We start from the raw sequence: 25950 nt of genomic DNA, 5'->3' as shown, positions 1-25950 counted from the left end.
ACAGACTTCATAAAACAGATTAATGTTACCCTGAAAAAATCCTTGTAGATTAGGGAACATAATGGACTGAAGTCCTACTCCTGCATGGAATATCTAAAATAAAAGTAACGAGTGCCTGGGTTGGAGAGGTGGATCTGTGGTTACGAGATGCTGCGGATCCTCCAGGGGACCCAGTCCGTTTCTCAGAACATCCACCTATCAAGCAACCTACAAATTCCTGTAACTCCAACTCCACGGGTTCCGACTTCCTCTTCTGTCTTTTTGAGGCATCCACCTACAAGTGACAGACAATCACACAGACACACAAGCAAGTACAAAGAAATAAAACAAATCTTAAAATAAATAATGAGTTTATGCTGTTTCAGCAAAGCAATATATATGCAATCCCCATGAACATCCCGAGTCACTGGGAATATATTCTGTATTTCCTAGGGAGCAAGCAGAGACTTCCCAGGAAAAAAAAATCTCCATCAATTCAAGAACTAATCAAGAGGCCACCTGCAGAGCATTTATATCTCTGGTTAAAGAAGTGTCAGATGAGTCTCAAGCCTAGATCATGGAGAAGGAATAAATACAAGCAGAATAGAGATAAATTTGTCAATATAATGACAATATATTTATTGTCATTATGATAATATGATGAAATATATATATAATGAAATATATATAATATGATGAAATATATAATATGATGAAATATAATTATCATCAAGACTATTTTAGCAATATCAGAAAGTCCAATGATTAGAACCTATTTCTTTTTTGAATGATTCTGTAGTATTTTGTAGTTCACTATCGTAGACTCCAAACCCAGAAATATTGAGCCATATTTTCACAACTATTTCTTTACTGGAGTCAGTAATTAGCCAAAAAAACTAGCTAAGCAAACCAAAGCACAGAGCAGCTCTCCCTTGTGGATACCTTCTCCTCTCTGCCTTATGGTACTATAAATGGTAATCATATGCTTTCTAGTTAGCTCACCTGCTGCCTTTATTTTTATTTTTTATTTTATGCATATGAGTGTTTTGCTTGCATGTGTATATGGGCATTACACATCTTCGGTGCCTACTGGGGTGAGAAGAGGGGACCAGATCCTCTGGACCTGGAGCCACCGTGTGGGTGATAATAACTGAACCTGGAACCTCTCACCTACTGAGACATATCTCCAACCCAAAGTTTAGTTAACGTTAATGTTTTTTTTGTTTTGTTTTTGTTTTTTTTTTGTTTTGTTTTGTTTTTTTTTTTTTTTTGGTTTTTTGTTTTGTTTGGTTTGGTTTTTTTTTTTTTTTTTTTTTTTTTTTTTTTTTTTTGGTTTTTCGAGACAGGGTTTCTCTCTGTATAGCCTTGGCTGTCCTGGAACTCACTCTGTAGACCAGGCTGGCCTCAAACTCAGAAATCCGCCTGCCTCTGCCTCCCAAGTGCTGGGATTAAAGGCGTGCGCCACCACTGCCCGGCAGTTAACATTTTTAGGAAGGCAAATAGTTTTCTTAATAAAAGAATGCAAAAAAATAAGGGTACATGAAAAATAAATGTCCACAAAGTGAGTTAATATTCATTCACTGAGTGACTGCAGCTGAACTAAATGAATCTGCTGATCTAGGTGCTTTATATAGGAAGTGAACCACTATGATGTTTTCAAATAGAATTTGGGGATCTAAACTTTGAACTTCATGTAACTTTCACATCTCACCAAATGTCATTATTATTTTTACTTTTTTTCAACCTAAATGCAAAAGCCATTATATGCTTATGGAATATCCAAAACCAGTCTAGATTTGATCCTGGATACCGTATTCCCTGTTGCAAGTCAATGAATTTTAACACAACTCAGAATCACTTAGAACGATTTTTTTTTTTTTTTTGAGTATTACAACATAGGCTGGGGGTGCAGCTCAGTGAAAGAACACTTACGTAGGTACATAAGTCTCTAGGTTCAATTTCCAATGACTGGGAGCAGTGGGGGGAGAAAGACGAAAAAGCAAAGATGAAAAGAGGAGAGAAAATATCATGTTAAGTTCTAAATTATAGTTCTATAGGAGGAATAAGTTCAGGTGTTTTATTGCACAGTAGGGTGACCACAGATTTTTGATAATGTGGTACATTTTTAAGTATGACATCATATTATTTTTCTTATACTTTCTTTCATGTGCACTATGTATTTGAATCATATTCACATCTAATCTTCCTTCTAACTCCTCCTAGATCCACCACCCATCCCCAAAACCTTCCCAACTTTATGACCTTATTTTTTTAATAGCCCATTGTTTCCCATTTGTGCTGCCCATATACTCATGGGAATGGGGCTATCCACTACATCAGTGGGTCTCAACTTTCCTAATGCTGCGACCCTGTAACACGGCTCCTCGTGTGGTGGTGACCCTCAACCATAAATTATTTTTGTTGCTACTTCATAACTGTAATTTGGTACTGTTATGAATCTTAATGTAAATATCTGATATCTGATGTGACTCCCCCCAAAGGGCTCCCAACCTACAGCTTGGGAACTAAAGCATAGTCAACCTATCAGAAGACCTTCCCTTAAAGAAAATTGACTCTTCCTCCTGAAGAACCCCTGAGGATGGGGTGAGGGCTCTTCCATGCTGGAGTGTTGACTGGCTTCATTTTATTCCAGCACCCACAGCTGCTATGAGTTCATGAGTACTGATGTCTGTCATATACAGAAATGACTGCTTCATCCCAGCCTCCCTAAGCTCTGGCTCTTACAGACTTTCCGGCCCCTCTTCCACAATGGTCTTTGAGACTTGGTGGTAGAGGGTATAATTACATACACACCATTTGTATCTTAGCATTACACAGATACTTATTCTCTGTATATCCCACAAAAATTTCATTATGAGGTCCATTCTAAAAAACCATACTAAAGGGATTGTGAATATTTTTTATCATAAAAATGATGTGATGATGTTTAAGAAAACAAATGTTACTCTGATTTGAATACTACACAAAATAGATTTGTTTGATAGCCTAAAAATATTTGCAATTATGTCAGTTAAAAGTAAATTAAGTTCTATTTCTGTAGCTTTATAAATACAAAAAAAGTCTGTACACAAAACCTACACCAAGGATGTCATTAGTAGTAGAATCTGTACCATCCAAAGTTCTCCATGTAGTTCTGGTGGGCAGCCAAGTTTGAGAACAGCTCACTTTAAGGAAAACAGACATTTAAAGGTTCACATATATGACCAATTTCACCATATCTTTTCAACATAGCATAAATCCAAGTTCCTTTAGTCACATTGCTTGGCCATGTGTGTCCTGATTTGCCAACTCCATCTCAATGTCCAAGGCACCTGGACCAGTCATAGTCATTACGTACAAATTCCAGCATTTAACAGGAAGACCAGGAAAGTAACTGTGCCTTTGCTCAATATAAGACAAGCTCAGAGGGTCCAGAAGTATTTTTCAGAATGCAAAAGCAACAGGATCACTCTTAGACATGACACGGGTGGGACAACACACTTTTTAGATTAGCATCTGCTCAGGCACAAATTAGATTGTGTTTACCCTGGGAAAGAGAGGAATGTTAACAAATGGCATGTAGTTGATTCTTAGAGAGAGTTGATCTTCCTCACTAACCTATTTATCATGTCTATTTGAAGATATTCCCAAATTTTTATACTAACCATAAGGAGAATCTCTTAACCCTTCACACCCCTTAGCTACTTTAGTTCCAAGGAATAATAAACAAATGTAAAAATGTAAGAGCATAGAAAAACAAGACCTTCTTAACTCCCCATTCATTTGCTTCATCATTTTGCTCTGCATCAAACAGCCAAATTAGAAATATGTACATTTTTCTTCAAAGCCAAGTGTCACGATACATTCTGTAAAGGACATTGTCAACTCTCCAATGGCTATTTGAGAGAACACAGCCAGAACCACGAGTGTGAAAAGAGACAACAAAAGCTGAGGCCCAAGCTGTAGACATTCAAGATAGATCAACTTCTAAGACTAATTCAGCCAGAATCAGACACATGTATGACATGCAGCTGTTAAACTATGCATAAAAATAAGCATGTATAGTGTTTATGGATTAATTATAAGCCCATATATAAATGGACTGAACCAAAGGTCAAAAGACAAAAAAATGAAAGGATCAATGCAAGTTAAAAATGAAAACAATATTTTATTTATGACACTTATCTAAGCAGTCAGACTAAATATCCATTTTTTTGAAAATAGTTGTAGGTCATCTCAAATAATTTTTCAATGTAAAAAAAATTGTTGAGATTTCTAGTTTTCCTTAAGCTTCGAGCCTTACTAATCCTACGACCTTGACTAATTGTTTTAATTACTCTTTATGAGTAAAAATAACACCTAAAACAGATCTAATGTCCTGGCTTTTTCTGCTCATTGTCTGTATTATATGTGAGAGACTGGAGTTAATGCTTTATTATGAAACTCTGTTTGTTCCTATAAGTGCAAATGAAAACATTCAATTTACTTCTACTCTTTTTGAGTCAGTACTTTGTGACCTAACAGAATAAGGAGCTACAAAAGGCTTTATTCTGTAGTGCCTATATTCACAAAGATAAGAATATTTGATATTTCTAAAGATAAGTTATGTAGTATTTGTGCAAAGCAATATAAAATGACAAAAATATATTTCTTCAGAATTATTATTTAGAAAAAAGCCTATGACAAGGAAATAGTATATATAGTAGTTAAATACAGGTGTCAAAAATGTTAATGTAATAGATGAAATATTAGAAAATCAGTAGCTAAGATAAGTAATTACAGAGAAAGTTCTTCTTTTAATATTAATTTTCTGAACCAGCAAGATAACCCATAGACAAGGGCACTTGCTGCCAAGCTGAGTAGCTGAGTTCAATTCTCAAGACTCACATGGTGGAAGGAGAGGAGTGCCTCCCTCAAGTATTCTCTGACCAACACATGTATTCCATGTACCACAATCACACACAGACACATACACACACACACACATACACACAGGGAGAGAGAGAGAGAATTAAATTTTTCTTCAATTTTTTCTAATTAATGTAAGATTTATTGATAATAAATAAGATCTATAGCCAAACATTTAAAAACAGAAACTCTGGTGGGGAGATAATTTCATGGTGGAAAGCTCTTATTCTTACAGAGGACCTGTGCTAAATTCCCAGCACCCATATGGTAGCTACCAACCATCCATAACTCCAGTTCCAGGAGATCCAATACCCTCTTTGATCTCCACGGGCAATAGGCATGCTCTTGGTGCACACGACTACGTGCACTACTTGGTGCAAAACACTCATACACATAAAATAAAATAAATCCAAAAGCTTTTTAAAAGAGGATTTATCAATAATCTTACTTGCTTGTCACAACAATGTAACATCCTGGACCATTTTCTTTTTACATCTTTCATTTCATTTCCATGTATACTTCATGAATCAAATGTTTTTTTCAAATATGATTGTAGTGATAAGATTCTATCACAATTTTTACATATTTATGTATAAGCAGCTTATTTTGTTAACTTTTTGCTCTTAGGTTTGTTTAATTTTTTAACATTATTTTATATAGTATCTTTTTATGTATATATTTCTGTGGAACTCATTATATGGAGAATATACAGTGGAAAGGAGAAATCAGAATAAATTCGAGATTAGATTGCAAGGATTTGGTGACATTATCAAATTGTCCTCCAAAAATGTGTTCTGGTTTTCATTTCCCAGACAGGCTACAAAAACACCTGGTTTGACTGACGACTGACTGACTGATTGATTGATTGAATTGTCATCTTTATTAACTTAATCTAAAAACAACACAGTGGGCTATGGAAAGGGCTTGGTGGATAAAATGCTAGCTGTCTAAGCATGCAGGCTTCAGTCATGATACCCAGGAAGACGCACATCAGAAGCTATTTCTAACAAAGCACACCTCTACCTCTGATGCTAGAGAGCAGAAACAGGCAGATGCAATATCAGCCTATGGCCTCCACACATGGGTGTACACACACACACACACACACACACACACACACCACATACAAAGTACTATTTGTTTTACTTTTCATCTCTTCAGTTATTGTGAAAGGCATGGCAGACTACACCAAATGATTAATTGCAAACACTGGCATAAAGAATTTTCTCAAAACACTACAAAATATCTTTGCTTCTTTCACTGTTTTTTTTTTAACTACTGTTTCTAGCTCTCTCTCCCTCCCTCTGGATTCTTCCCTTTAGTATATAGATTGGAGGCACACAAATAAACCTCAACATATAAGAAGAGAGGTTTGCAATTTTCTGTTAGAGGACTTTGGGTGGTGCTGGCCAGCTCCCTCCCCGCCCATCTCATTCCATTGCTTGTCTAAGATCACACACTTCACTTCTTTGTTCAGTTAATTTAATAGTCAGGACTCAAGACATGTCTCCTCTCACTTCTCCATTGGGCATCTTAACTTCTTACATATTCCATGAGTAAGAAATTCTATGATTTCACTGATTTTTCAAAATGTAATGTATAGCAATCACGAAGACCAAGATAATTACTATATTTTAATGTAATTTTGTTTCATAACATACTGCCCGGACTTGAAGAGTAGCACATTAAAAGTTTACATTAAAAAAAAACCTTGAATGTATTTTTGGTGAAAGGTTATAATTTAACATTTCTCCACCTGAGCATTTTCCAAAATCGCTGGGCATCAAGACTTACAGATATCACATAACCTGACATTTTATGAGCATGTGACTTCTCAGATAAAGTGGTTGTGTACAATGGGAAAACTGTTTTCCTTTTCTCTCCTCAGGAAAAGCGCCTTTCTACTACCATGTCAGCTTTAAGGTTAACAACATTGACTATGACAGCAAATTTGCAAAGCCATATTCTGAGGAATACATGGACCTGAACAAAAGGATAGTGTCTTTGGTAAGTAGAATGGTTTTTCCCTGTGCATTTCTAAAAGTGTTAAGACTCTAGCAGTCACCTTCCAAGTTCAAAACGGTTTCTAAGCAGTACTTTAGTTCTAGATTATACAAGTCAGCCATTTCAGACAGCCTTCTAAAACTGTGAACAGGGAAAAACGCAAAGGGACACATTTTAAGAAATGCTAAGAACAATGACATGTAAAAGAGTCGGTATTTCTAATGAATTCATGAATTACATGAATAACAATGTTTGATCACTAAGATGCACAACTAAAGCCATTCAAAAATTAACCAGCCCCTTGAGGAAGAAACTTTGCCAGTCTGAAAGATAATGTGACCAAAATAAAGATGGCTTTGCAAGCCCTCATTGTTGAGATAAGGCTGTAAAACATCTTCTTAAGAATCAACTTTATGTTCATACTCATCGGGTTAAAGGTTCAACAAAGAGACCAAGTGTGCTTGGCCAGAAGCCTCTGTTATCACAGAAACTACTGTAATTAACTCAAGCAATTTAATTAGCCCAAATGAGAGTGTCATGGGCAGGGATGTCTTCATTCATCTGCCATTTCTCCGAGAATCTCCTGCTAGGACATAGAGGGCTCACTTCCTTCCAAAGCATCCCACTAAGGAACAAGGTAATAAGTTAGGATCCCCAAAAGTTCTGGTGTGTTTTTCTCATTGTGGAAAAATTGAAAAATGGAGGCAAAAAGCTGAGCATGTAGTTTTATAACAAAAAGGAAACAAAGCAGTACACAGAGGCTGAGAAAAAGTCATGAATGAAACAAGTCTCTAGACTGAGAGAGACAAATGCTTCTTTTCATTCATATGTGGAGCCTACATTTTAAAAATATATCTGTAAATGTGACCAGGTAAACAATCCAATGTGTTTAATAAAATGCAATATTATTTTCTCCACATAAGTGCTATGGATTTATAGGTGGTCAAAACACCCATATAAAGCTTTAAGTCAGCCAACCTTAATACATTAAACCATTAATGCACTATCCAAGAGTTAGGCACATACTAGTTAGCTATACAACCAGGGGCATTCATCAAATAACAGTTTCTCTAAGCTATCCAGAACATGCCAGGAGCATATATCTCTTTAGAGATATGCCTCTTTTTGACGCGGTCTACCAAATGACAGGTTCTGGATGGGATTCATAAGACTTAAAAACATGTCATTTTTTTTTTTTTTTGGTTTGTGTTTTCTTTATTGCTTCTATTTCCATTTTTAAATATTTTTTATTAGATATTTTATTTACTTCAGATGCCATCCCCTTTCCCCATCCCCCCCCCCTTAGAAAACCCCTATCCCATGCCCCCTTTTCCTTTTTGCATTTATACATTTTTTTAAATAATGTTAATCATAAGCGTTATAAGTTTGGAATTGTTCAATCAGAGGTGTAACCCACTGACCGACCTAGATATAACAACTATCTTTGACTGGTGGAGATACATGAATATCTGCCTCCCTGTCTCCCCCCTCTTTCTCTCTTTCATCACCTAGCTTCTCCTATCCTTCTTCTCCTCCTCTTCTTACTCCTTTTCTTCCTCTCAGTACTCCTCCTACCTTAGCTCCTCCTACACATCACCCTTCCTGTTAAAATAAAACTTTTCTCTCAAAATACAATTAGAGCATAATTATGCCAATTTGTACCAGTGAGGTACAAGATAGTCTTAATACCCAGTCCATCATTTTGTTGACTAACCAGCACCTCTGTCATCTATCCTAACTAAAACATTTAGTTCTGAACCTGGCTTTAGGATGAATGTCAGCTGCTGACCATCCACTCAAATCTTTTCTCTTACGGTAAATAGCTATAAGTTTTCAACCCCGTCAGAAATCCAGAATGACTGAGTTAACTATAATTGTGGTAAGCACAAATCATAGCTTCTAAAATTTAGCCAATTTATAGAGACCTCTGAACACCTGAAAAGCCCCTATACTACCGAACGTTGGAGCATCAAATCTTCAGCCTTCTGGCCCAGAATCATCTGACAGACCTTGGTGATGCAGGATTATTAAGGACTGATTACTCTGTCTAGGCAGATATAATCAGTCGACTATTCTGCATGTGTGTCCTTTTCTGGACAGTAATTTGTCTGTAGATGGAGAGAGGCAATTCTTGCCTAGTGGCTGTTACCACACAACTGGAGTAACTCCAAGGATGCTCAATTTCTTCTTAGAATCCACGACAGGAAGCTGTCAGGAGCAGACAGGTCTCTAATCAATATGAACATTAATATATAAATATTTGTAGCATCAGTTCTATGGACTTCTGATGTTTTGAAAACCAACTATCCATGTAAGGTAATCTGGACTGTTTTCTGTTAACTCTTCTCAGCTATTTCTAAGTAAAATATGGAAAGCACCCTAACAATAAACTCAAAAATATGAATTTGCTATAGTCCCTTAACTCATAGGTTAACCGTCCCAAATAAGTTAAAAAAGTTAAAAAAAGGGCTGGGTCTAGGCCCTGTATTCCTAAATGTGTTATACAGGCACAATGCCCATGAGCGTATCAATATTCATCTCACTTTTATATTAACAAGGAGCTCGTACCAATGAAAACCTTAAATTTGAGATCAAAGTAAATTTTGTACCATTTAAGAATTTATAACTTCATCTTGATAATAATTATACAGATTTCTACCAGTAGGTTATGGCTATGCAGTAAGTCCTAGCTAATCCCCCTGTTCCAACAAAACCACTACTTGTCCCTAGAAAGACAGACCATTATTAACCACATTAGTCCCCAAGCTCAGGGAATAGGGGCGCTGACTCTTCTTTAACTTCTTCAAGCTGATTAAGGGCATTGAGATTTTAGAAGGGGGTGGGGAGAGTAAGTTGATAAGCCTCTGATGCTGTGTCTTCACTGAATCCAGATGGAATTCCAGGACATCAGAGGTTTGGGCAGGTCTGCTCAGTATGCTTGATGAGTAGATACACCAAGGCTGTGTATTCTGCAATATACAATTCTCAGAACAAGTTTTAGTATCAAGAAAAAAAAATTTCCCACCCCCAGGGGCCTGACATTTTTTTTTAAAGATGTTGGTTCTGAAGACTTTTTTTTCCCCTGCTTCTTAAAATTGGTTGTAGTATTTACATTTCAGATTTTATCCCCTTAGCCTACTTCCTCCCACCACCCAGAAACCTATCCCATTCCCCTCCTCATGCTTCTATGAGGCAGTGACCACACTTACCCCCCTCACTATCCCCTCCCCGCCCTCACATCCCCCCCCACTGTGTGTTCATTCATTCATTTTTCATTCATTTTTTTTTATGGGACCAAGAAACTCCTCTCCCACCTATGTCCGATGGGGCCATCCTCCCCTACATATACCTCTGGAGTCTTGGGTCCCTCCCTATGTGTTCCCAGGCTGGTGGTTTAGACCCTGGGGGGGGGGGGGCTCTGGTTGTTTGGTATTGTTGCTTTCCACCTGGGGTCAATAACCCTTTCTGCTCCTTCAGTCCTCTCACTAAGTTCTCCATTGGGAAACCCCTGATCATATCAGTGGTTAATTGTGAACATTGTCCTCTGAGTGTTTTAGTCTTTGGCTGACCTCTAAGGAGACAGCTATATCATGTTCCTCACATTATGCATTTCCAGCCATCCACAACAGTGTTTAGATTAGGTGGCTGTACATGGGGTGAATACCCAGGTGGAAAGGTCTCCTGATGGCCCCTCCTTCAGTTTCTGTTCCATGTTTTGTTTCCCTATTTGCTCCCTTGAGCATTTTTATTTCTCGTTCTAAGTAGAACTGAGGCATCCCCTCTTGGTCATCCTTCTTCATGAGCTTCATGTGGTCTGTGGGTTGAGTCTTCGCTAATCCAAGCTTTTGGACTAACATCCGTGGAGATATGTTTGTGTAACTATCTTCTTTTGGGGTTTTTGGAAGATTACTTTCTTGCTTTTTCTAGGTTGTAGTTTCCCTCCTTGTGTTGGAGTTTTCCACCAATTATTCTTTGAAGTGCTGGATTTGTGTTGAGATACTGTGTAAATTTGGATTTGTCATGGAATATTTTGGTTTCTCCATCAATAATGATTGACAGTTTTGCTGGGTATAGTAGTCTGGGCTGGCATTTGTGTTCTCTTAGGGTCTGTATGATATCAGTCCAGGATCTTCTGGCTTTTATGATCTCTGGTGAGAAGTCTGGTGTAATTCTTATAGGTCTGCCTTTATATGTTACTTTGCCTTTTTCCCTTACTGCTTTTAGTATTTTTTCTTTGTTTTGTACATTTGATGTTTTGACTATTATATGGCGGGAAGTATTTCTTTTCTGGTCTAAACTATTTGGAGTTCTGTAAGCTTCTTGTATATTTATGAACATCTCTTTCTTTAGGTTAGGGAAGTTTTCCTCTATAATTTTGTTGAGGATATTTACTGGTCCTTTTAGTTGGGAGTCTTCCCCCTCATCTATACCTATTATCCTTAGGTTTGGCCTTCTCATTGTGTCTTGGATTTCTTGTATATTTTGGGTTAGTAGCTTTTTGTATTTTGCATTTTCTTTGACAGTTGTGTCAATGTTTTCCATGGTATCTTCTGCACATGAGATTCTCTCTTCCATCTCTTGTATTCTGTTGGTGATACTTGTGTCTATGACTCCTGATCTTTTTTTTAGGTTTTCTATCTCCAGGGTATTGTCCCTTTGTGATTTCTTTATTGTTTCTACTTCCATTTTTAGATCCTGCATGGTTCTGTTTAATTCCTTTTCCCGTTTGGTTGCATTTTCTTGAAATTTCTTAAGGAATTTTTGTGTTTCCTCTTTAAGGGTTTCTATTTGTCTACCAGTGCTCTCCTTAAGTTCTTTGAGAGTGTTATTTATGTCTTTCTTAAAGCCCTCTATCATCATCATGAGAAGTGATTTTAATTCTGATTCCTGCTTTTCTGGTGTGATGGGGTGTTCAGGGCTTTCTCTGATGGGGGAGCTGGGTTCTGATGATGCCATGTAACTTTGGTTTCTGTTGCTTACATTCTTGCTCTTGCCTTTTGCCATCTGGTTAACTCTAGTGCTGCCTGTACTTGCTGTCTCTGACTGAAGCCTGTCTTTCTAGTTATCTAGCTTGTGTCTGATCTCCTAGGGGTCCAGATGTCTCTGTGATCTTTTCCAGCTGCACTGATTACAGTGGTACCTCTAGGATGCCTCAGGATATGGTGCCTCCAAGGTAGTAGTCCAGCTAGGTGTCTGCTGTTCTGGGTGCAGTGTCTCCTCTAGAATATCTCAGGATATGTTGTCTGAAGCTCTGAGTTCATTTGTTCCTCTGTGGATCTGGATTGAGTGGACCTTCCAGTATGTCTCAGGTGGAATCCAGGGTCCACACAACAGCAGACATGGCAGAGGTCTGATCTAGGCCTCAGATCTGAGAACTAGTTTCTAAGACACTGTCCAAGTTAGATCGCCTGGGATCCCTGCTTCCTCTGGGTTCTTGGATGTTGGGGGCAGAGCTGCCACCCAAGATCTGCTCAGTGCTCTGGCCCAGACAGGAAGGAACCAGTGTTCCGTCAACATGTCATTTTTTAAACACTAATAATAAAATAAATAAAATAGTTCTGTTTCATTTAACATAGGTTAACAAATGTTACAACTTAAGTAAAAAGTCCATTAGCATTCATTCAGTTCACATCCCTCAAAACGTAGCAGAAAAAGGTTTAAACTCTAAGTATCTTAAATTCAGATATTACTTTTTGTCTATTTTAAAACATAGTATTTATCTGATACACTAAAAGTAAACCATTCTGAATTAAGATTCTAGCCATAATGGAACTAAGATCATTCAAATTTTATCTAGAATGCAACAAACATGACTATTATTTCTATTTCAAGGGCCTTAAGTTTTCCTAGTTTCATTTTTGTTGTTGTGACAAGAAGTCATGACCAATTTCAATTTCATTTACAGTCCCAGGTTATAGTCTATTACTGTGGGAAGTCACACTGACAGAAGCCAGAAGCAGCCAATCACATCACATCCACAGTCAAGAGCACAAAGAAATGACGGCTTGTCTGTCACTTGTTTGCCTTGCTAAGCTTGATGTCTCCAGTCCCACACATCTTAGGATAGCTGTGCCTAGAGGAAGATGCCTCCCACCATGGACTAGGTCCTCTTAGATCAACCAACTAGATCAAAACCATCATATACCCACAGGCCAACTAACTCAATATAGACAACACCTTATTAAGATGATTTCTTCCCAAATGATTCTAGCTTATGTCAAATTAATAAAGCTAACCATTACAGAAAGCAACATTAAAAATTCCTACCATGCTGGTATTCTTTTTTTTTTTTTAAACTGAAAAATACAGATATAAGAAACTAATCCTAAATGCTCAGGACACCAGCATCCTCATGAATCATTGTAAAATAAACTAGAGATAACAGCCCCACTCTCACTTCACTTTGGGAATACCAAAATACCAGATTGTGTCCCCTCTCCTCTATGTGACTTCTACAGAATTTCACACTTAGATATGTATTAGCTTGCAATCCTTTGTAACATGGCAAGACCGATAAAATGCTTGCTATGTTTTGTGAACTGATAAAAATAGGGGAAACTTTATAGGAAAATAATCATAAAAATATTATACTAATACTGTACTAAAACTTGGTATTTGAAAACAGAGAAATTCTTGAGAGAGTGTAGTATTCCTGGAGAGATGGCTCAGTGATTAAGCCCAAGTCACATTTGGGCTTTGATAAATTCCTACTGTACTTTTGTTAGATTAATCATCTTACTTATTTAAATTTCAAATGATATCCCCCTTCCCAGCTTCCCCTCCACAAACCCTTAACCCATCCCCCCTTTGCCTCTATGAAGGTGCCCCCCACCTACCCACCCACTCCTGCCTCACTGCTCCAGCATCCCCCTACACATTTAAGTCTTTGATTCTTTTTTTTTTTTTTTTTTTTTTTTTTTAATGTGGGTGGATGTCTATCTTTGCTTTGGCTTGAGTATTTTTGAGACAAGCTCTCACAATGTAGCCTAGGCCTGCTTGAAGTCGTAGAAATGAACAATAAAAAGAAAAAAATTACAAGTCTTTTAAGAGAAGTTGAATAGGTGGCTCAATGGGAAAGAAAAATCCAAAACCAAACCAAAACAACAGCAACAACAAAAAACCCCCAAACCCACTTTGTTCCCGCATAATTCATAATGCAAACCTTATATTTTGAGAAATTTTTTGAACTCATGTTCTTAGAGTCTTTTCTACAGATAAGGGCTGTCCTGAAGGCTCCAGAGTTTACCATTTTGCTGAGACATAAGCCACATCTTCACCTCCTGGACTCATGCTGTCTGTGATTATCACACAGATATTAATGTTAACACAGAGAGTATTCCTTAAAGGAAGAGCCTAAAATATGTACATTATTATACAAACGTTTCTAATGGCCTTGGCAGCCATCAACACTCGTGGAGGCCCACATCTGCTGTCCCTGTCCCAGAGGCAGGAATCATGTCATTCTGTCCCCACTAAGGCCATGATGCATTCTGCATATGATGTTATTTTATTTCTCTTTTCTTGTATGTCCCTGTGTTTCTGTCTCTGTAGACCAGAGGAGGGTGTCAGATCCTCGATCTACCTGAAGTGGGTGCTGGGAACTGAACCTGCTTTCTCTGCAGGAACAAATTTTCTCCCTCTCCTCTCCCCAGTTCAAGTGTCCCACCTTTCCCTTTTCATAATATCTGTGCCCTGCTATCTCCCTTTAAGCCTATAAACAATATATACTTGAAAAGGAAAAAAATAGATTGTCACATAGGCATTACAGATCTGACATAGCACAATATACACATGCATACGTACATACTGCACATACGTGCACACGTGCACACATACACATGCACACACACTTAGAAATATCTCCATTTACGTTGCGGCTTACTTTTATTAAATTTATTTTCAATAAAATTTGCAGATGAAAGAAAATATCTACTGGTCCACTGAATTCACCCCTTCAAAATGAATTTTAAAACTTATCCTGATGCTCTTCATGATTCGGAAAGAGATGAATATTGCATATTATATGAAACTTAGGAATAATTTAATTTTAGTTATTCATAAATAAGTAAAATTAAACATATTTTGGCATATGAGATCAAGCTGGATGATGGACAGTTTGTTGTACTGTTGTTTATTTTTTAGGTGTAGTTCAAGTTTTCCAAAGTGATAGAAACTTTTTTTTAAAGCTGAAATCATGTCATTAACCTTTTTTCTTTTTAATAGATGAATGAAACATTTCATGAATCAAAACTGAGAAAACAGTACGTCAAAGCTCACACTGTGCAAGTAAGGTATGCACAAAGGCATTTGAAACAGTTTTGACTTTAACCTCGCCATTGTTACTTAGCGAATTGTATTTCTGTGGTGTGAAACTTTATGTGTGAAATAAAATTGAATTTAGTGTGAAGAGACCCACCCCCGTGCTTCATAAGGAAATGTTTTATTGTTTGTTAGAAAATGAATACAGGGCTGGAGAGATGGCTGGAGTGTTGTTCCTCCAGAGGACCCAAGTTCAGTTCCCAAACCTCACATGATAGCTTACAACCATCCATAACTCCAGTTCCATGGGCTCTAACGCCCCCTTCTGACATCCATGGGTACTGCATACATGGTGCTGTTAAACACACATGCGAGCAAAACACCCATAACACAGAAAATAAAATAAATCTAAAAACAGAAAACATATAGATCAACTAAACCATAACGATGAATTCCAATTTATCTGAGGACAGAAGATCACGAAGTAAATTGAAATCTAGAATATACTTAAAACTTTTAACATGAATAAGAGAGGGCCATTGAGATAACTTGTAGCATAGAAGCACTGGGCACAGCCTGATGACCCAAGTTCCATCCTAGGATCCCAGGGAGATCTGAATTTAGGGAGCTATACACTCTGACACAGCATGCATGCCAACACACACACACACACACACACACACACACACACATACATAAATAAATAAACAAATAATTTTCATTTTTAAATGAATAAGAGAGCATGTGCAGAATGATGTCTGTACTAATTTAGAAAAATTATTTTTGGGAATTGTAAACAGATTTAAAAACTTGATTTGATATCAAAATAAGGAAATTCCACATAACAATAAATTTAGGGATGTTGATTAAAAGTCACACTCACATACCACCCTGGTCCTCCACCCCACATGTTAACAATAGACAAAAGCTGCTGGGGCAAAACAGAACATTCACGTAACCCCATGACTAAGAGACTGCAGAAAGGACGGGTCATAAATTACAAGCTAGACAGGGCTGGCTGCATATTGAAACCTTCTCCCATTAAAACTACATATATAAAATAAATGAATAAATAATAAATGGAGAAATTAGGAACTGACTCTTTAGCAGTTTATAACTGATTCTAAGATTAATACAATACGTTTACGATGGATATCTTTTTTCCTCCACGGTTAGGGAGCCTACAGAAGTAGTTTCACAGCTTCATCCATTGTCAAGATGAGTACACATGTATTGATAAAGAATTGGGAGGAAATTGATATGAGCAGAAAGAAGCGCAAACAGACGTTCCCATATTTGAAAATGTTGGAGTTGTGTCTCTAGAAGTCTCACCCCTGTGACAAGGTTCTCAGAAAGGAGAGTTGGTCAAGAAGATAAATTTTTCACCACCAAGAGATGGATCCTAATTAAAATCAGCTCTTCAAAAACTATTTGCCACCTGTCTGCATAAAAACTATTTGTCCTTACCTGGCAAGATTTTTAAAACTTAGGGAAATAATGTCCAGAATATTCTATTAATAAGCTTAGAATGGAGCTAATAGAGTTCAGTTTTTAAATATGTGTTAATTTTCATTTCAAGGAAATGTGAGCTCTGCTGGGCATTAAGAAGTTTCAGCAAGAATAAAATACAAATCAGGCTCTCATTACTAATTTAGAAGCCAATTAGAAAATTAAATCATCAATTAGTGTATATGAAGGTATAAGTATATCAAATTGATAATCTAGGTACCAGAAAAGACTTTTAATTTCTAAATCCTAGTGTAAAACTCTCATATAGACCAAAATCAAACACAGACTTTATATAGGGTTGGACCCCAGATGAAGGCAGGGCTGTGACCCTGGGTTAGAAACATGAGCTTGAGCAAAACTGAAATGTCTTTACTTAGCCTTATGTCTTAGAAACAAAATTATTGAGTAAAGAATTTTTAATAAGTTTATCAAATGGACTATCTACACTTTTGTAGGTTATATGTGTCGTAGTGTTCCTTGCTATTTAAATATCATGTTTAACTATTAAAATACAAAGAGAAAAATTCTGTGCATGATGTTATATGGGAATTAAAAAAAAATTAACACCCATGAAGACACAAGAAGGTGCCTGTGTTGCCCTGTGAAAACTTAACTCAAAGTTAGATAAATACAGAAGCATAAAACAAATCTTCACATTTCAAAAGTGAAAGCTTCACATTTCTTTACTATTAATTAGATCTGATGAGTTCTTAAAGACAAGAGGTTCTCGGGAAAATATTGACAGCTTCCCAAGTGAATTAGCCAATCATTCACAGAGGGAAAAACCATTCTTTAAGTGTAGTAATTCCATGTTCCAATCACAGCATTCCAGCAAAAAGTTCCTAAACCTAATGCTCCACAAATATAACTAGCATTTTAAACCTGTGTATGTGTGTGACTATATAATCATCCATAAACTTCAATTTTCCTTTATCTCCCTGTATACATCCAAAATAAGTACAATTGGAAGCCACTCTGGCTATATTTAAGGCTCAAGTTTAGATTAAAATTAATCATGCCTATAACAAATTAAAAGATTCTCCAATAAGGAATAACAGAAAGCATATTTACTTAAGATAACATAGAATACATAATGGAATAAATTTTGTAGTCACTGAGGGAATCTTGATCTTAAACATAGTTTCCATTTTTGTTAGCACGTTTTGAAGGTTTGAAGAGGAAGTTATTGGACTCTTATGTTGCATAAAGCTCTAGGTTATTAATTATCAAATACCTAAATACAGATAGATACAGAAATAGAGAGCCAGATGTAATGGACCTTTGTTAGAGTTAGTTATAGTTGTTCCCTTGTAAAATTTATAGCTTATCCATTTGTATTTTCAAGTCAGAATGGCAGATAAAATGAGTTCACTCTTTGTAACCTCAGTCCTGATAGCCAACAAGTGAATAAACAATGACTCACTATTGCAAACTGCAATTCCATTTAAAACAACAACAAATATAAAACAAAATAGGCTTCATTTTTACCTGTTTCTGATTTTATTTTTCTTAGTGCCCCTGCAAAGTCCATACTAAATTCATAATACATAAATACTAATATTTATACTAATGAATAATTTTCACTCACCACTATGGTATTTAAAAATTCTTCTATATTCATTAATAAGAAGCTCTCAATCTGTAATGGTTAAAGAAAATACTAAATAAGATTAGTATTCAATTTGGGGGATGAGAGCCAGAAACAGAGGATGAGAACAACTTGCTATATAATCACAGTGGCCAATACTAGATATAAAATTAAAACTCAATTTCCCCGGATCTAAAAATCAAAACAAAAATATTTCATTACATCTATAAAATGATATTTCCCCTCCCTTGGGAGAGACCAGATGGTGAGCAAACCATAGAATGGTTCTATTGTATTGTCTCACGTTCTGTCTCTCTACAAACTCCCCTCCCAGGATCATTAAGAGTGACACAGGTTCAGTCATGAAACAAAAGTTTACTTGTCTGTTTGTGTTTTACAGCAAAGCCAAAGGGAAGGTGGTGATACACGCTGTTCTGAAATTTAAATCCTGTTATAAAAATAATGTGGAAAAATTCTGGAACAGTGTTGAAACCATTCTGTATCAGAAACTCAAAAGCCAAACTGGATTACTTATAGATTTTTCCTCATTTAAATTTTCAGGTAAGAATACATATGGTATGGGATGACTTTTATCATTTCATGGTATTTTGTTATTCACATGAAGTAGAATTTCTTCCTTTGAATATTGTACCATATAAAATGATAGCTATTTTTATGCCCCCATGAAAGTAATCAGAATCTCAAATAACATTTTTTTTTTTTCAAAACACATCATCTGATCCATGGTTTACTCTGTGGTCATGAAGACTCCTTCTGTTCTGGTAGTCTCAACAATCTAGACTGCCAGAATTGGGGGAACTTTTAAAAAAAAACAAACTCATTTCTTAATATCTACTTAATGGAACTTGTCTCACACGGTCACATATAATCTGATTCTTGCTCCCTGGTTTGTGAGTATAATAACTCAGAGCGTAATAAAAGTACAGTCATCTCTCGACAGGCTGTCGGTCCCCACTATGAATCCTGTTATAAGAATAATGTAGAAAAATTTGAGGATAGAATTGAAAAAGTTTTGTATCGAAAGCTTTTTCAAGGGTGGGAAGGTATTGTCGCTTCTAGAGGAAGGACTAAGATGTTGGGGTTAGGGTCCGAGGACAAGCATTGCTTTCACTGAACATCAAAGTATCAAAAGAGCAAAATCTGAGCATGCTTCTCGTGGATAAGAGACCACCCCTGCTGAACAGAGACGTCTCTGAGATCCTGAAATTTTCCTTCTCACATCTCTCCTCCTCATGTAGCTCTTTCTGTACATAGTAGCCTCAAAATAGCAGGAAGAAATCAGCCTTCCAACTAGGAGAGAAAATACCACCAAAAGGTGTATTTTTAGAAACTCATCACTAACTATATAAACTCAAGTATAAAATAAATATTATATAAAGCCTTCGGTTAATCTTTAGGCATTAGATTCTCATTTTTACTGGGTACTGTGTGGATGGCAGGATGTTCTGGGCTCAACCCAGCCTTGTGGAGACAGTGTGGAAGATTGGCAGATTGGCAGAGCTATCTCCCATGAGGGCATCTCAAGGGTGGTAGGGCTGGTGTCTCTGGCCACCTGAGCTGGCAGTCTGAACCAGCAGTGATAATATGCCACAGCTCGTGGCCATAGGCCTTATCTAGTTGGGAAGATGGTTGCTGAATAAGAACAAGCCAGATTGGGTGCCACCATTTTAAGTAATTACCGCAACATACACACACACACACACACACACACACACAAACGTTCTTCCCTCCCTTCTATACTCCCTTTTCCTCCCTCACCCTCTGTCCTTCTTTCTATCCTTTTCTCCCTCCCTCCCTTTCTTCTCGTATATATCCTTTTAAAAACTATCACTTTTAAGAAACTGTGAAATCCCAGACATTATGGCAAAATACCATTTTATTGTATCTCAGGATATTTAGGGTTTGGCTCATGTAAACTCTTTATAGTCTTCCAAAATATTTAATCTTCCAAGATAAAGCTTTAATGTTTAAAAGCGTATAGAGCTCTCAGAAACTCCTCCAAGTTTTTTCAAAGATACACATGGTGAAATTTCTTACAGACTTAAAATAATAACCAAAAAAAGCAGCCTAAAGGTGTGTCAAAACACAAGGGTTGCTTTACGTTCATACCCTGTGATGTTCCAGAAGAGTCTGTCTTTGTGTTAGTTCCTCTTTCTACTGTAAATGGTACCCTACTGCTGACTGAGTATGTTATAGCAAAAAAGAAATTGCCTTGTTTCATGGTTCTGATCCAGGACCTGGTTCTGTTCTGTCGAAGGACTCTTGCTATCACAGGAAGGACAAATCATCTCTTGGTGCAAACCAGGAGTACATGTATATGATTTCTGTTCACTTTTCTTATATTTGATTAGTTACTCAATGATTTTACCTGACATTAGTCAACATTAATAGCCACAAAATTAGTATTTTCTAAAATTTTATAATTAGTATAGTAATAATATACTATATTATTGTTCTATAATTATTATTGTGACTAATGACTCCCAAGTGAGGGAGAATTAACCTCTCCCAGAAATGATCCACCTAATTTAGTTATTCAATACAAAATTTTGATTGATAAAATTATACCCAGGTTATATTTATATGTTTATTCATGCATATATGTATATATATGTATATATGTATGCATGTATATGTATCTATCTATCTATTTATCTATCATCTGTCTCTATCATTTACTTATCTACATTCTACCTATATGTAACAACAATAATAAAATAGGGGCTATCAATTTGAGAGGAATGAGAAGTGACAAAGGGAACATGAGAGGGAGAAAAGAAAGGGAAGGGGAGAAAGGATGTAAATGTAATTTAATTAATTTAATTTAATTAACATTATATATTTAACTAATAAGAAAACATATCTATAGATTGAAAAGAAGAAGCCATGTGGTGGCATAGGCAAAGACATTTTCAGACAAAAGGAGGTATTAGACATGGTCAGTACAGCAAACTAGTTAGGTTGAAAGTACATCTTCATAGCAGAGATATGAAAACGTGTGTGTGTGTGTGTGTGTTGTATATTGTGTTTCAGTCTCTGTGTCAAAAGGCATGTAAAATTAGATCATTCTTCTGATTTGATATTTCATGAGCATGTTAATAAAATATTGGGGAAATACAGCAAAAAATTAAATACATAAATAAATAAATAAATAAATATTATATTTCTAACATTCTTCCAAATTTTAAAACATTGCATATGATCTCGGGGAAATACTCACTCTGGTAGTCTCTTCCAGACAACTTATTTTTCCAGTACTTGTGTAGCAATGTTAAGCTATACTCTTGTCAGGAGCAGTTAAATGGAGGAGATTAAGTTCAGATGAACTCTGGTATTGTCTTAGGTCTTGGCAAACTTCTGCCTCTCCTTCAGGTCTTAGCAACCTTCTGCCCCTCCTTCTTTGTCCTTCATCAGAAGTTAGGTATCTCATAAAACTGAGTGAGAATTCACACATGTAGTACCAAACCTAGCAGCTGACAAAGCCATTCCCCAAAACCACAGTGGAACAAGTTAATACAGGGCTTATATTCATGACAGCTCTCATCAAGATGAACTTTTATTCTTTGGTCAACACGTAAGTAAGATCTGTGAAATGTATTTGGCAGCCACATTGCTGTTTAAGCACTTTCTTAAATACTGTGGTCTTCTGATGAGACCTAGTTAGCTCACTTATTTACAACAAACATGTTAAGGCTGTGAAATACATTTTCATACATGCTGCTTAACATACAGAAAAATGTGTACATTTTTAAGACAGACTTACGTGCAGCTGTCCAGGGCTGTTAATTCAATGAGTGGCTGATTATAGTACCACTATCCTATGATATGGCTAGAAAAAATAGCAGTATAAAACAGTGGCTGAGATCACAGATTCTGCTACTAAATGGCTGGGCATTTGCATTTTCAGTTCTTTATTTATTAGCTGTATGACTCTGGGGCATTTACTTAACACTTCAGTGCCTCAGTCTGACCATGTAATAATAGAAATGAGGATAAGAATTTTTAATAATTACTTTATATAGTTGTGAAGATTTTGGAAACTGATACATTTGTACATTAAAAAGAATGTAAACGTTTAACACAATTATTATTAGTTACTGATATTTAACACAAATTATTTATTACTGAGGTTTTATCCAGAGAAAACAAAGCCACTCAATACTTATGTTTTATAGATTTGAAATTTGTCTTAGACTACTAAGTTGTTTAACTATTTTCTATTGTTTCTATTGTAATAAAATGCTATAACCAAAAGAGACTTGGGAACCAAGGGGTTTGTTTTACCTCTTATAAAAAAAATTCAGCTTATACTCCATCACTGAGGGAAGTCAGGGCAAGAACTCAAGACAGAAATCTGAAGCAAAAGCCATGAATACATTTTGCTTACTGGCTTGCTTCTCATGTCTTTCTCTGTGTGCTTTTTATGTAACCTAGGACCACCAGACCAGGGATGGCACTGCCCATAGTCAACGGAGTTCTCCCATGTCAATCATTAATCAAGAAAATGCCCAGTCAACTTTCCAACATGCAATCCGACAGAACATCTTCTCAACTGAGGTCCCTTTAGTGAACTTGTCACAAAAAAAAGAAAGAAAAACAAAACAAAACAAACAACAACAAAACACAGGAAAAATATCAGTCAGGGGTTGGTGAGATGGCTCAGCAAGTTGATAACCTGAAATTATTCCCTGGAAACATGGTGAAAGGAAAGAACTGATTATTACAAATTGCGTTTTACCTCCATACACCCAAGATAACACACACACACACACACACACACACACACACACACACACACACACACACACACAAATGAATGAATATAGTAAAAATTGAAGTAAAAAAATAAAAGATAGACAGACATGATTATTCTCTTTAATTTGATAGCTTTTGGATTTGGTCCTTGAATCACAACTCTGGGTGTCACAGTCCAGCTCATTACTCCAGAATAAAAAGTGTGGCTGCTTCTGAGAGAAAGAGAAACAATATTTCTTCTCCATTCTTAGATATCTGTTTCCTCTCATTAGTACCTTCTAAAGCCCACGATATGTTACTTTTAACAGAAATGTGTGGCCTAAAGGCTTCTGTTTATGATGACACATTCTTCAGATCACTCTCAGATCTGCAAACACCAGGGCTGGCAGAGCAATGAGCCACAGGAAGCCAGGAGGAATTCTGGTTTAACAGGACACAGTAGTCCATGTTGGTTCAAACTTCAATAGTCTGGCACCAGGCAGTTATATTTTAGGTATAATTAAGTACAGAATGATTTAGAAAAAAAGTTTCCTGACGTAATACAATCTTGTGTGCAAAATATATTTTATCAAAATATCAAAAGATATATCAAAACTCTTTTTAAAGTACATGTCACTTCTTTCATTGAAGATGGGTTCCATAAATAGAGTACATGTGTCATCTTAAAGGCCTGGAGGAGTATATAGTGTGGTCTCCAATATACAGATAGTTCCAGGGTCACTAGGCTACTAACTACCTCTGGTCCTGTTTGTAAGAGACTGGGGGAACCTGTGGCCATACAGATAATGCAAAGGTCACCAGGTTATTAACCACACTCACATCCAGTCTTCTGGGTGAAGAACAGGTTAAATATCTCTTTCTTTCAGGAGACATAAATGCATGTTTAGCACTTCCAGTTTCCCTGGTGCTTATCTGAGCACAAGGACTCTGTCCAGTACAGCCCTGGACATGGAGTCTGCAGTAGAGGAAGAACAGCATCATGTAACAACTTCCTGATGAAAGAGAGGCTTCTCACTTACTCTAGATCACTTCATTCTTTTTTCTTTTCATTCATTTATCTCTTCATACTTTACCTATCATTTTTTGACTCTACAACTTAGTAAAAAAAAAAAAAGTATTCAAAGTTTCAGGCATCCATCAAGGACCTCGGGTGACAACAGAGTCTTTACGGATTAAACTAGCTAAATTAAAACTGATATTACACTGGATTAAGGTGGCACCATTTCTGTGTATAGTGTCCTAATAAGAAGTCAATCTGAAAGCACAAACACATATCAACCATGTGGGAAGAGACTGGGTTAGCAATCACTCACACCAAAGAACACCAAGGAGTCCTTAGAGCCACCAGTAGCCTGAAAGAAAGGAGGAGGCATTCCTTACAGAGCATTAAAGAACATAATCCTCATACCATCTTGACTTCAGACTTTAGCCTTCATAACTGAGAGAGAGTAAATTATATTAAGTCATATCATCTGAGATAATTGTTTATACCAGCCCAAGAGAACTAATAGAGATAACTGTGGAAACCACCACGTCCAAAATAATGGTTACCTAAGATTTCCTCAAATACAGTGTGACACCCTAAACGGGAATCTCCACAGTGGGCAGCATGTTCTTTATTGGTTAGTCAGAATAAACTAATAATACTGATAATAGAGACATCTTTGACATTTCAAGATTTGCTAAATATCTAGGAGTTAGGCCAAACACAATTTCTCTGTTCTATTAGCTCTGGGATCCCAGTGTATTTCATGTAAATTTGTTTGCCTCAAAGTATAACAAGAATCTATCAAAGCAAAGGCATGAGTAAAGAAGCTGATAAATACCACTCAATAAGCCTTGTAACATGAGTCTCTTTCAACTGTCAAGTGACACAAACCAATTTATGTTATTGGATCACACAGCTTTAAGAACTGGCATGCAGATTGCCTCTAGAAGGGGCTCCAAGCAGGTTACAGAGAACTATTTTTTTCTTTCATTTCTTAGCTTCATTCTTAGGAATGACTCACAAAGTTCTCCAGAGGATAATAATAATGAGAGAACAAGGAGCTGCTTAATAAGCCAGGAAAAACACAATGTGAAGCACTGATTTTCCCTGCTTGATCACCAAAAAATGTAAACAGGGTGGTAGAGAACACTGTATGTCTCAGGTCACATGACAGCTAAACCACGTGGATGGAGAAAGAGGAGGGAGGAGACATTTCTCCCAAGAAATCCTGGCAAGCAGCAAATATATCCATCACTTGCCAAAGCTGGCATCTAGTGTCACCTTGGAGTGGGTTGACACTACGAATAACTACCCATATCTTTTTGTATAGCTTCTGATAGTTGTCTATAGAAGTTTCATTTTTATGTCATTTGACAGTCAAGAGAATGCAAATCATCAGCAAATGATCAGTCCTGTTTTGTATCAAACGTTTCAGGGCAATCAATGAAGAATGCAATGTCCTAGAGGATGAATTCCAGGATCAAAGTCCACTTATTTTAATGTCTGATTGAGGGCTTTCAGCCTGGTCCCTCAGTGGTTCTTGGTGCATTCTCACTTAACAAAACATGCTAGATAATTATTTCAGAACAATGCTACTCCCAGTGTATCATAAATTCACATTGCTTCGTTAACTAAGAGGAGTGAAGCTGTGATATTTTAAAAAGACCCTAACAAACAGTGGGACAGTAGAGGACACTTAGACTCTCTACCCCCAGTTCCTTCAAAATCTAACCACTTATCCCACAGGTTCTTAGTTTCTTCATCTTTAAAAGGAAGAGAATGACATCACAGACATCATAGCACATACAGTAAACTCATAGCATAATAACTGGCACATAGCAAGAATGAAAGAAATGTTGCTATATAAAATATATTAAACCATTCATCGATTTTTCTGATAACTGAATATTGAATGTTCACTGTACAACTCTCTCTCTCT

General features: G+C 36.6%; 1 protein-coding gene across 1 annotated transcript in view; it reads left to right on the top strand.

The window, feature by feature from the left end:
* LOC117713074 (transmembrane protease serine 11C) overlaps positions 1-25950 on the top strand; it is a 49956-nt gene that overhangs the window by 5935 nt on the left and 18071 nt on the right. Inside the window, exons 3-5 of the mRNA XM_034509393.2 lie at positions 6776-6894; positions 15115-15182; positions 18648-18808. Coding sequence (XP_034365284.1) covers positions 6776-6894; positions 15115-15182; positions 18648-18808 — 348 coding nt within the window. The remainder of the gene's footprint in view (positions 1-6775; positions 6895-15114; positions 15183-18647; positions 18809-25950) is intronic.

The sequence above is a fragment of the Arvicanthis niloticus genome, chromosome 7 (genome assembly GCF_011762505.2).
Source record: "Arvicanthis niloticus isolate mArvNil1 chromosome 7, mArvNil1.pat.X, whole genome shotgun sequence".
In the NCBI taxonomy this organism is placed as follows: domain Eukaryota; kingdom Metazoa; phylum Chordata; class Mammalia; order Rodentia; family Muridae; genus Arvicanthis; species Arvicanthis niloticus.
This window is presented reverse-complemented; position numbering and strand designations above follow the sequence as displayed.